Source organism: Phyllobates terribilis, unplaced genomic scaffold, assembly GCF_046119375.1.
Source record: "Phyllobates terribilis strain yellow unplaced genomic scaffold, ASM4611937v1 Scaffold_5__5_contigs__length_657084704, whole genome shotgun sequence".
Taxonomy (NCBI): domain Eukaryota; kingdom Metazoa; phylum Chordata; class Amphibia; order Anura; family Dendrobatidae; genus Phyllobates; species Phyllobates terribilis.
In genome coordinates, this window is record NW_027362765.1 from 125,965,466 (window position 1) to 125,977,930 (window position 12,465).

The following is a 12,465-nucleotide window of genomic DNA, read 5'->3' on the forward strand; positions in this document are numbered from 1 at the left end:
CGAAATGTTATTACCATGGACTGAATTAATAATGAATGATAAAGAAACCATACAGCAACAAGAAATATTATTATCGAAAATACCAATATCAACCGATACGAATGCCGGACAACAACATCTCCAAACTAATTCTAAAGGGATGATCAGCAAAGAAAGCATAGCAACAAAAGTGTATAAATAACAATTATTTTATGCCCAGAATCAGATGAACAGTATAAAATTGGCAAAAGAGCTAACAACAAAATGAATATTACGATATTACATAGTAATTAACCATCAAAGGGATATTATTTCCTTAAAGGCCAATTCCCACAATCACAATATTTTTTTATATCTCTCCTCTCAGGCCCCTATATACAGCCCCATCCTGCAAAACATCACTCCTCTCAGTCCGCTCTATGCACAGTCCTAACCTGCAGAACATCATTCCTCTCAGTCCGCTCTATGCAGATCCCTAATCTGCAGAACATCACTCCTCTCAGTCTGCTCTGAGCAGAGCCCTAACTTGCAGAACATCACTCCTCTTAATTTACCTGCACCCCAGTGGCGTATATAGAAATCATAGCCCCAAAGAAAAAGTTCTAATTAGGCGTCAGCACCGAAGGTGATGTAGTGACGTCATGGTGACTGAATGGTCAGGCTGAATGGTGGATCATGGAGCCTTTGACATCTTGATTCACCATTCTATTAGGCGGTATCCGCATCCTGTGGATGCAGATACTGCTAAAACTGTAAAAACTGACAGGGGGCCCACACCACGACTCATGGACCCCATAGTGGCTGAGTGGGCTGCCACTATGGATGGTACACCCCTGCTCCACATTTCCTTGTATGGGCTCTCTGCACAGTAATAAGGAGGCTTTGCCCCTTTCCGTGACCTCATTCCTCAAAGTAGAAGATCTGTTCTAGACACGTACCAGAGCAGAGCTATGCTGGCTAGAAGATATCGGACAGACTGGAACTACAGGACAGTCCCAATGGCCGCTGGAGGATAAATAGAGCTTGTAGGGGCATCTTTAGGGGGATATGTGCAAAATGGGGCAGATTTAAAATAGTATAATGTACACATTTGTGCCAATTTAACCTAACATTATAAGTGATTTTGGGAAGTCATTTCCATAATGAGTTACCATAAAGAAACCCATCAGACACACAGGTCTCTATCTTCAGTAGTATCTCATTGGCATCTCCCTTGGTGCCTCCTTGGTGTAGCCCTCACATCTCCATGGAATGTCTTCTCCTAGGTATGGCCATTGATCCCCTTCCCCAGCTATATTTTCCTCCAGGGACCTCTCCCCGAGTGCCCCTTTCTGAGCCATGGTCGAGACTTTTATTCCCCTATTGGGATTCCACTCCAACCTGATGATGCCATGATCTAAAGGCCCAGTCACACTAAGCGAGATCGCTAGCGAGATCGCTGCTGAGTCACAAGTTTTGTGAAGCAACAGCGACCTCAGCAGCGATCTCACTACGTTTGACACGTAGCAGCGACCAGGCTCCTGCTGTGAGATCGCTGGTCGTGTCGAAATGGCCTGGACCATTTTTTGATCGTTGAGGTCCCGCTGGGTAGCATGCATCGGTGTGTTTGACACCTTACCAACGACCTCGTTGGCGACTCAGAACTGAGAAGTCGTCCCTCATCGAGGTCTGAATTGTCATAGTAGCTGCTATGTGACAGGGTGCCAACGACCGCCGACATCGTTATACAGGTAGCTACGGGTCGCCGTATCGTTGCTGTGTTGTTGGGAAGATCTGACTGTTTGACATCTCACCAGTGACCACATAGCGACGCAGCAAAGATCCCTGCCACGTCGTATCGTTGTCGGGATCGCTGTAGCGTCGCTAAGTGTGACGGTACCTTAAGACCTGTACTGGCCAATCTGTGATCCAGTATGCATACAAAGGATAACATCATATCTTCTACTATTCAGTATCAGCATTTTATGACATCCTGATTATCTCTCATTGGCAGTCTGCATTCAAAGCTCACAGAGAGGAGCCAAGATATCACCCCTAATGTTTGTCCTACAGATAGAAAATCCTTGTACTCTCAGGAGCCTTTGTCTCACTTACATGTGTATCCTGATTAACACTTCTGAAGGCTATGGACATCAACAATTGACCCCCGGACATAGTGATATGAGAAGTGTATTCAGACCTTTTAGAAGAAACCTTCAATTGTATAGAAATATTTCATAGATTTTATATCTGTGTATAGACACTTTAGACATCCAAAGAGACTGTGGTGATCAGTGGCTGGAGTGGCTTGTACAATGAAGAGGTGGCAGTCTGTATAAATCAGGATGTGTGACGTGGAGCAGCAGGGGCTGTGCGGAGGTCCACCTGGTATGCTCGGGTAGGTGGCTAGAGAGAAGTTGTCCGGTAGCAAAGCCATGGCTGCCACGAGAGAAGACAGCAAGCCAATACAGTTACAGCTGGGAGGGTCTGGGCATGGAAGTGGGTGCCCAGTCATGCTCTGTGCAAGTTGCCACCTACGTTTTCTTTTAAGTCCATGTGGGTTTAGCTACAAGGGTGTCTACTGGGTCTAAGTAGCCGGGAGAAAGCAGTATTGTGCCCATTCCAAGGGAGACAGCACTTAAGTTAAGTCAGTGGTAAAAAAAAAAAAAAATAAAGTTAGCAATTTTAGTGGAGGCATAGATTCCTGAAGACCTGAGCCCCAATACACATTAGACTAATGTCGTCCAAACCTGCAGCTATCGATGGGTTAAGCCAACAGTTTAATGTGTACGGGGGCCCCGGACAAGTTATCGTTGGGGAAGTTATCGATCTAGCATTTCTGATTTTGCAGTGCAGATCCTTTGTTCTCCAGACACGTCAGGTGATGGCTTTTGTATAAGGAAGAGGTAGGTCTAGATAGCAGCCGGCCCAAGCATTTATTGGCCGACAGCCATCTCGTGTACAGCGGACTTAACGGTCCATTTACATTGCAATATTATCACGGGCGAGCATTCCCAGGAACTTTCATCTCCTGATAATCCTGCAGTATAAAAAGGCTGCCGATCACCCCACTAATGAACAAAACGCTGGTTCATCCAGTGAAATGATCTTTTGTGTTGAACAAAAGGATCATCGTTCTCGATAGCGCATCGTCCTGTGTAAACAGAGAGTAATGTCAGCTAATACGCACTGAACAATTACAGATCATTCAGGGCGCATTGTTAAGAGCGGTCCGCACCTGTGTAAAATGCCTATTAAACTACCTCCGATCGTTAAACATTCACCGATCGGCGGTCATTTAATGTTGCATGTCGGTTGGTGTAAACCCCTCGAAAGGGGGATCACTGACTGAAAAAGTGCCATGGGAAGGTTTGGTAAGAGCAGAGCTGGAGAAGAACATCCATACTGGAAGTGGAGACCTACTGTATGTGAGTATCGCAGTCCTGGGCTGTGGTGCCTGAGGAGTTTGACATTCTGCAACGGTAAATAATAGCGCCCCCTTGTGTGTATTAAAACCGTCAAGAGACTGTGCCTCATTGGAGTGTTGCAACCATCAAGCTTGTCGTAACACTGTATGTGAAGGAAAAGTTGAATTGTTCTGACAAGTCTGAGATTGGTTCTGAGAGTGTCTTCTAAAGGAGAACCACTTATTACAGAGGGTCGGTTTAAGGCAAAGGACCCCCCTCCCCTATGATGTGAATATGCTCCAATACAACATATAAAAAAAGGGGTATCCTGAAGGGGAGGCCCATATGCATTAGATCACTGGCGGACACAAACAGAAAGGGGTGCCTGTGCATGAACAATATATTCCTTTGCAGCCCAAGAGCTCCTAAAAATGCAAAATTGCACCTGCTTTGGGGGAAGAAATGGGCCCCCTTACCTTTTGGGCCCCTTTGTGGCTGCACAGGTTGCACCAATGATATGTCCGTCCCTGTATTAGATAGTTAACAGCAGACCGGTATTTGTCCTGACAGCTGCAGAAATCCATGGAAAATGACAAAAAAAAACCTATTTGACGCCACTTCCATTTATATATTTCACACCACTTGCCAAAACTTTGCCCTGGGGTGGAAAACTCCTTTAATGTGTTGAACGCCAGCTGTTGTAAAACTACAACTCCCAGCTTGCTCTGACATATGCCACCATTGTCAGGGCTTGTGGAAGTTGCAGTGTCACAACAGCACGAGTGCTACCGGGAGGAGACCACTTATCTAGTGAGTGAGGGGGCCCGTTCCATCCTCTCAGCGGAGTCCTATGGGGAATCTCAAGAGTTTACAGCTTATTGTGCCAAATGGCAAACACATCACAACTACATCAATGTACATTTCCTCATATATAAGCACTGCAAGCTTTTGGGAGTGTTTTTCTACCCCATTGCATAGCAAAAACATCTGAAGGATACACTATAAGGGTCTGTGCACACACACGATCAGTAATCGCCGCAGATTGGACACAGAGCACTTGCGCTGTGTGCAATCTGCAGCGGCCAGATGTTACAGCATAGTGGATGGGATTTGTACAAATCCCATGCCCACTATGGGTCTCCGTGCACCTGTGGATCACCCGCGGACACGGACACGCAGGGCGTCTTTCCAGACCATAGGATGTCAATTTCTCTCTATATCACTAATTATATCACTGTAATGTATAGGATGCGGTGAATCCGCATGGTTCAATGAACACATGCGGATTCACCTGAGTGCAGAGCTTTGGACACAGCATAAAGTATGCTACGTTCAAAGCGCTGCCAATACCAACCGTGTGCACATACCCTAAGTGTCTAAAAGATGTGGGTCACTACTTTAAGACCCCTCACCTATCTTCAGAACAGGAATCTGCTGGGCTGTTTTTGAGACTCTCGTAGAAGTGAATGGGGATAGCCACCTCTCCTTTCACAGTGGCAGCACCATCAGAAAAAAACAGGGATCAGAGACCCCAATTCTGGAGAAGGGTATTAGTCCCAAGGTGGGACTTCCTGCTACCAGACATTTATGGCATAACTTGTGGATAAATGATTAAGATAGGAACATAATGCCTCAGCACAGAATAATTCTAAAACATAACTTTTAATAAATATAAAATAGATAAAGTGCCCAGTGCTCGTGTAAACAAAAAACACACAGTTTAAAATAAACAGTGGGATATGCTTTGAGTCACATAATGGCAATATTATCACTAGCAGTGCAGTTAAGGCCCCGTCACACTTAGCGACGCTGCAACGATCCCGACAACGATACGACCTGTCAGGGATCGTTGCTGCGTTGCTATGTGGTCGCTGGTGAGCTGTCAAACAGGCAGGCTCACCAACGATCAGGGGAGCAGCGACATCGTGGAAAGAATCTTTCCACGATGTCCTGCTCCTGGTTACGAGCCTGCTGAAGCAGGAGCAGGCTGGTAACTATGGTAAACATCGGGTTACTAGGGGCACACGCGCTCCTAGTAACCCGTTGTTTATCATGGTTACCACTCTGCTACAGTGAGCGGGAGGTTACTGCTCACTTTAGCAGGCTCGTAACCATGATAAACAACGGGTTACTAGGAGCGCGTGTGCCCCTAGTAACCCGATGTTTACCATAGTTACCAGCCTGATCGCTGCTCCCGCTGGTCACACACAGCGATGTGTGCTGACCAGCGGGAGAGCAACGACCAAAAAATGGTCCAGGACACTTTGCAGCGATCAGCAACCTCACAGCAGGGGCCTGATCGCTGCAAAGTGTCACACATAGCGACATCGCTGGTGAGGTCGCTGTTGCGTCACCAAAACCGTGACACAGCAGCGATCTCGCTATGTGAGACGGGGGCTTTAGAATTATTTTGTGCTGTGGCATTATCTATTACTGATCAGAATAATACATTAGCCTGTAGCTGATAAAAATTTAAGATAGGAACAGCCCATGGATTTCTGGAAGAAATCCAACAAAGGCTCCGGCAACGTCACGTTGTGGCCCTGTGGTGACGGCACTGGTCGTCGGGGCTGTGGAGTCGGAGCCATGGAAATTGAGGAGTCTGAGGTTTGGCTTACAGACTCCACAGCCCTGCTCGTCCTACAGTCCAACTAACCATCTTATTTCCACACAGAACAATCAGTACAGACTAGTCTTTCCAGCTGCTCAATGAAACCATATTTTGTGATCAATAAAACATCAGGGTGTCTTATCTCGTACAATCAGCTCACAATGTTTATATAGCACTGCTATAAGAGGCCCCGTCACACTTAGCGACGCTGCAACGATCCCGACAACGATACGACCTGTCAGGGATCATTGCTGCGTCGCTATGTGGTCGCTGGTGAGCTGTCAAACAGGCAGGCTCACCAGCGATCAGGGCAGCAGCGACATCGTGGAAAGAATCTTTCCACGATGTCCTGCTCCTGGTTACCAGCCTGCTGAAGCAGGAGCAGGCTGGTAACCATGATAAACATCGGGTTACTAGATGCGCGTGTGCCCCTAGTAACCCGTTGTTTATCATGGTTACCAGCCTGATCGCTGCTCCCGCTGGTCACACACAGCAGTGTGTGCTGACCAGCGGGAGGGCAACGACCAAAAAATGGTCCAGGACACTTTGCAGCGATCAGTGACCTCACAGCAGGGGCCTGATCGCTGCAAAGTGTCACAGATAGCGACATCGCTGGTGAGGTCGCTGTTGCGTCACCAAAACCGTGACGCAGCAGCGATCTCGCTAGCGATCTCGCTATGTGAGACGGGGGCTCTACTGCAGAGCTGAATTTGTCATTTAACTCTTTGAGGCTACAGTACTATTGTCATAAACCCATCAGCATCATCTTTATGCCTCTTTCAGACGACAGATTTTCACGTACGAGTACTAGCCATGGTTCACGGATAGCACTCCTACATGTGATAGTCTAGGGGCCATTCACATGGCCATGATTATTCACATACCAAGTGGTCAATGGAAAATTGCGGAGACATGTTCGATTTTGACCAGAGGGTCAGATCAAAATCAGCAATGTAGGTCTGTGGGACCATGATTTCCACGGACTGTCACATAGGAGAAGGTAGAAGGTGGTTTGTTTTCCTTCACGTATGAGAAAAACGGATCAGTCATCGCTCCATTTTTCTATTATATCAGAATAATGGACGTCTAAATGAGCCCTTACAGTACTATGCGTAACCAGGAATAAAATGTGGTATTATAAAGGCTAATTCAGACATCTGTGCAAATCGGTCTGAGATCAGACCGCAATGCATGGACTGACCACGATCCTCCCGATTCAAGTGTGACGGCTTCATAGAAAGCTTCATGCTTGTACGGAGGCCTAAATGACAAAGCGTTGTACCAAATGACAAGCTCATCTCTGGCGCACTTGGTGAAGTTGGAACTGAGTTATTACCGGCAAAGTCATGTACTCATTAACCCTGTATTGATTGCGGCATTTGGCAAACTTGGCTCCACCCAACCTAGCAAAATGAGCACTATTCCATCTGGCAATCTCAGCTTTGCTGCACCTGTCAATCTTTGCTCCGCTATTTATTACACATATAAACGATACATGTTTTATTGCTCTACACACTTTCCAAGTTCATTATAACTTGGAAAAATGTTCATAACATTAAAGGGAAGCAATCACCTGATTCATGCTGCCCAAACTGCAGTATAAATCAGGTCCTGGTTGCCCGACTGCTGTCAGGTATATTATTCTCCAGTGTTTCAGAGAAGAGCTGGCCAGTGGTAGAACCAGACTAGTCTCGTCTATTATTTAGATTTAAGTTAAAAGAATATGTATTTTGGACTAAAACTAATTTTTGCAATTGGGTTTCATTAAAGAAGCACTCTTCCTCCTCCCATCAAAGTTTTTATCCTCTCAATATATTGCAATCATCATATTACATAGCACTGTGTACTTACAATTGCTCATTTTGCCTTTCTACCCAGCTAATTCTTCTCTATGTAGAAACAAGAAGTCTATTGTCCCTGCAAAAATCATTCCTCTTGTCAACTCTTGACCCAGCTACTACCTCCTCCCCCCCTGCCGGGGACTTTAGCAGTGACTCATGACTCATGCAGAGAAAATTGATCTCCTATTTCTACATAAAGCTTAGAAGGATTCAGCTGGTCAGTTTTTAATCACGTGATGTCAGAGACCTAATGGAAGAAAGAATAAATAACTGGGTAGAAAGGCAAAATGAGCAATTGTAAGTACACAGTGCTATATAATATGATGACTGCAATATATTAAGAGGATAAACATTTTGATGGGAGGAGGACTGCTTCTTAAAAACTTTGCACCGTTTGGCTTTTAAGGCTGTCTGTTTTCCTGCTCATTGCTAGCTGTAGAATGAGTTAACCAAGAATCCATCAGTGAGCCAATTCTGACAGAGCTTCTAAATTGTAGGCCTCCTTCAGACTATCAGTAAATATTTTTCATGTATGCAAATGTTGTCATTAGTGTTTTTCACAGATAGATAAATAAATAGATTACAAAGCTTTTCCTACCCTTTGCAATGTTAAACAAGGACATCACACAGATTGCACACTGATGTATTGAATTGCAATGTGTCCATAACAATCAGATGCTACACTGTAGAAATTCGTGCATGCATTTTTTTCACACGCGGATTTGGTCAGTGAAAAAAAATCGTTCCTCTGCACTGCCCCATTGAATAACATTGGTCCGAGTGTGGTGCGTTTTTTTTAACGGGAAGCTCTCGGACCGAAAATACGGTCGTGTGAATGAGCCCTGAAGGAGATAAATCAGCTGAGAGGAACTCAGTAAGGTGGAAATCAAAACTGCAAACTATCAGAACAAGTTCACTCATGGACTAGCAGATGTTTTATTCCGCAAAATGTTTAATGAAGCCTGAGGGCAAAAATCCATGCATATTAGTATGGCACGGGAGGGGAGTATAGGCTTTTTTTATTTTAACGGGGCCAAGAATGCGGTATGACAAGGAGTTGTTCAAGTAAAGAACAACTCCTTTAAGCCAGTCAAGCACTCCTGGGTTCTCTATGAGAAAGCCACCGACTGACACATCGGCCGGCCACTTATCCTAATGCGATCGGTGGTCCAAAACCAGATATGCACGCTCGACATCTGTTCTTGATCATCAGTTGTCCGACATCCCCATACCCATTAGACCATCAACAGAACCCAGTGTGTATGGGAGTCAATGGCTTTCAAATTTATATTGGAGCCTCCCAACTCCTAACCAAAAGATAACGTCTGGGAAGATAAGTACCAGACACTGGAAATTTAAATGCCCGATTCTTTTGTTCTCAGGAGAGATAAGCCGGTGCCAGGGCTGTCTGATGCCAGCTTTCTCTGCTCTCTCCATTCAAAACAAATGAATCAAGACAGACTGCTATCGACAGGACATTAGCTCCTATATAGGGGCAAATATATTGATCTTTTTATGCACATTTAAAGAAGAAAAAAAAACACTCTAAAAAGTCAGATGTGTTTGCAAAAAAATTTCCCCTTTTTTTCTCCCGCCTTCCATACCAAAAGTAGAAAAAGTGGTCTTGGCTTTCTTAAAATAAAAGACAGAAACTGGGAAAAATTTTGGTGGAAACTATACAGCTGACGTAGATGTCAAAGCTTCAAATTAATTAAAAGCCCCGTGCCTCTTATTACATTTTATTTTACTCGCTTATATAGTGCCATTAATTTCCACCGCTTCTCAGAGACATCACGGTCCCCATCGGGACTCACAATCTAAATTCCCTAGTAGAACGTGTTTGGACATTTCGCAGGAATCACTTCTTTCTTAAAACTGAAATCTGAAACATCCGTCTTGATACATATAGGTGTAAGGGGGTGTTTTGACATTTCGATATACATTTGCTAATATTAGCTCCGAGCGACCTGTTTACGTTGGAAAGACGCGGTAATACGTAACAATTGGATGTGTAAATGAGCAGAGGAAATACAACTCTCAGCCATCACTACACAGAGGAAACTTATACACCAAACACTATACAAAGAAAAAAAATGGCACAGACAAAAGCGGAATACAATATATTCTACAGGGCAGCCTTACTGCGCTATTTTTTACATGGGGTGTTGCTAAGGAATCACATCACTGCCACATATGTATCTACTTACATAGACGGCAGACTCGGAGCCCAATTTACGTGGCATGAACCAGGAGCAGTAGCTTATTAGAGTGCAAGCTCTGTGGGCTCAGTATAGCAGTCTGTTCACTGACCTGGTCCAGTGGGGGTCTCCGCTGTTCCTCTTCATCCTGTCCACATGATGAGGGTTCTTAGGCGGTGGCTGTGGCAGATCATCTTGTAGCAATCGTATCAGGTCGCTCCGGTGGGCATGTTTGCCCCCAATAGATGCCATTCAAAAAAAAAAAAAAAAAAAAGGAGGGGGAGTTGGACTAACCCAGACTGGCACATAAAGCTGAGCACTGAATCCCTAAAGCTATATGCATTGAGTTACTTAGGATCTAAGAACCTTCTAAATCTCTGCACTTCTGACCCTTTAAATTGACTCTCTAAAGTTCTAAGCATCGACTCCCTGCAGTGAGTTGTATGTACTCCCTGAAATCTGTTGTACTGACTCCTGCTGTGTTTTGAGCTGGAAGTTTTTCTAGTGGGAGGGACTTTTTTTTGCATTAGAGTAACTTTTCTCCACGTTGTCAGTGCTGGTTTCCTGTTCCTGGTGCTGCTTTCTCTATACACAGGCAGGAAGCCAGGCACTGACATTAGCCACATTCCAGGTGCTGGCGTCAGTGACACACAACTATTGGGGTGCACGCACACCTCAAAGCTGGCAGAGTCACCTGGAATCTTTGCCTGATTACGTCTCTGTTCACACCAGCATTGTATCATTTCGTTACACTGTTCTAAAAACAAAGAAATGGCGTTCATGCGAAGGACAGATCCGTAATGGATGCTAACAAGGACCCCAAGACTATAAGGGTATGTGCCCGTGATTTTTTTTCAGGCTGATCTGCTACAAAACTCACCAGTAAAAGCTCCCAAGAATGAACATACATTTCTATTTAACATCTGTGCATATGTTCAGTGTTTTGAACGTCTTTTAATCGCTTCAGGCTTTCAAAAACGCCAAACGGTTAAAAAAAAAAAGTGTACCAACCATTCATCATGTTCTGAAGACGACCTGTACTTTATAATGGACAAGCCTCAGAAAGCACCCGGTGTCTTTTTATTGAGCATTTTGCCAGTGTTTTTAGTTGAAAAATGGCTATGGGTTCCCTCATTGTTCAATGGAATTAAAAAATGGCCAGAAAACATCAGTGGGGAAAAAAAAAAAAAGTCCAAAAGAAACGCTGGACAAAACGCTTAATAAGGCCACTGGCGGACAAAAAAGTCCAAAAAGGGTTTAGAAAACAACCAAAAACCGTTAAAAAAAAAAAAAAGACAGTTTAGGAAAAAAAAACAACGACATTTCCTGAAGCATCTTGAAAAATTCATTGAGTTTGCCGCCTGGGAAGGACATCGTGCACACACACACTAATGGAGTTTGTAGGGTTATGGCGTCGATCATTTGGAGTGCTAGAATGTGTCTTTATAAGGCGGTGTTCAAACCTGCACTCGGTTTATCTGTTCCAGAATTGATGTTCTTAACAGGTCAGTTACATAACTGATGCAAACAAAATCAGGAGGACCCCAAAGCCTCCCCTGAAGAATGGAGGCCAGCATAATTCCATATGGAACAAGACTATAATGGTCAGGGGTTCACATACTTTTATTTACATACTGAATATTTAATGTCTCCTAAAGTGAAAGGACAATAATTAAGCCCAATTGTTCAGGTTTTCCAGTGTTTATTCTCAGATGCCAGTAGTCACACTATATCCTTGTCAATATGTTATCTCTATGATCAATATTTGCCCAGGATGTAGCAGAGCCCAGTTAGGTCACGGAGTACAGAGTAATGAGACCGTCCTCCTGCCGCTATTACTGCACCAGCATATGATGATGTCAATATACCCATTTTCCAGGATCAGAATGTGCCAATAAATGTCCATGTACAGCAATGTACATAGACCTAATGGGTGATTCTACCAAACCTTTGCCCTTGGGTCACTAGGCCACATCCATCACAGCTCTATTCATGAGTGCATTGTATACAGTCAGGGCTCCATGTGCATTATTTATGGGATATCCTAGCTCTCGGACCCCAATGTATAAGGAGGTTCTCATGACTCTTGCACCAAGATAAATGGCCAGCTGGAAAAGAAGAGCTCGGCTTTTGCTTATTCACAGACTTTAATGGAGGGGGCAATGCACACATACAGTTCTACTGGTGGTCAAGGCTTGGCACAATGTGGACCTTCCATGGTTCTATGGTGCTTTAAGTCTGATTCATAACCACAAGTGATTCATGTATTGCAGAAATTGAACCCCCCCCTTTAAGAAGATATCAAGGTACAGCCCTGCCAGGACCTTCTTCCACTAAAGAACCCCAGTTTCCTCCATTCCTTGGTGTGAACCTTTATGCACTGTAGCCTCGTCTGGTCTCTTTCTCTCTCTGTACGTCTATAGACTCAGTCGATAGGCAGCAGAAGTGGG

The 12,465-nt window shown here is 44.5% G+C and overlaps 1 protein-coding gene across 1 annotated transcript in view; it reads right to left on the reverse strand.

Moving 5' to 3' along the window:
• Positions 1-10,545, reverse strand: part of SLC17A9 (solute carrier family 17 member 9) — a 31,583-nt gene extending 21,038 nt beyond the window's left edge. Inside the window, exon 1 of the mRNA XM_073682949.1 lies at positions 10,128-10,545. Within this exon, the coding sequence (XP_073539050.1) occupies positions 10,128-10,267 (140 nt within the window). The 5' untranslated portion in view covers positions 10,268-10,545. The remainder of the gene's footprint in view (positions 1-10,127) is intronic.
• Positions 10,546-12,465: the final 1,920 nt, after the last annotated feature.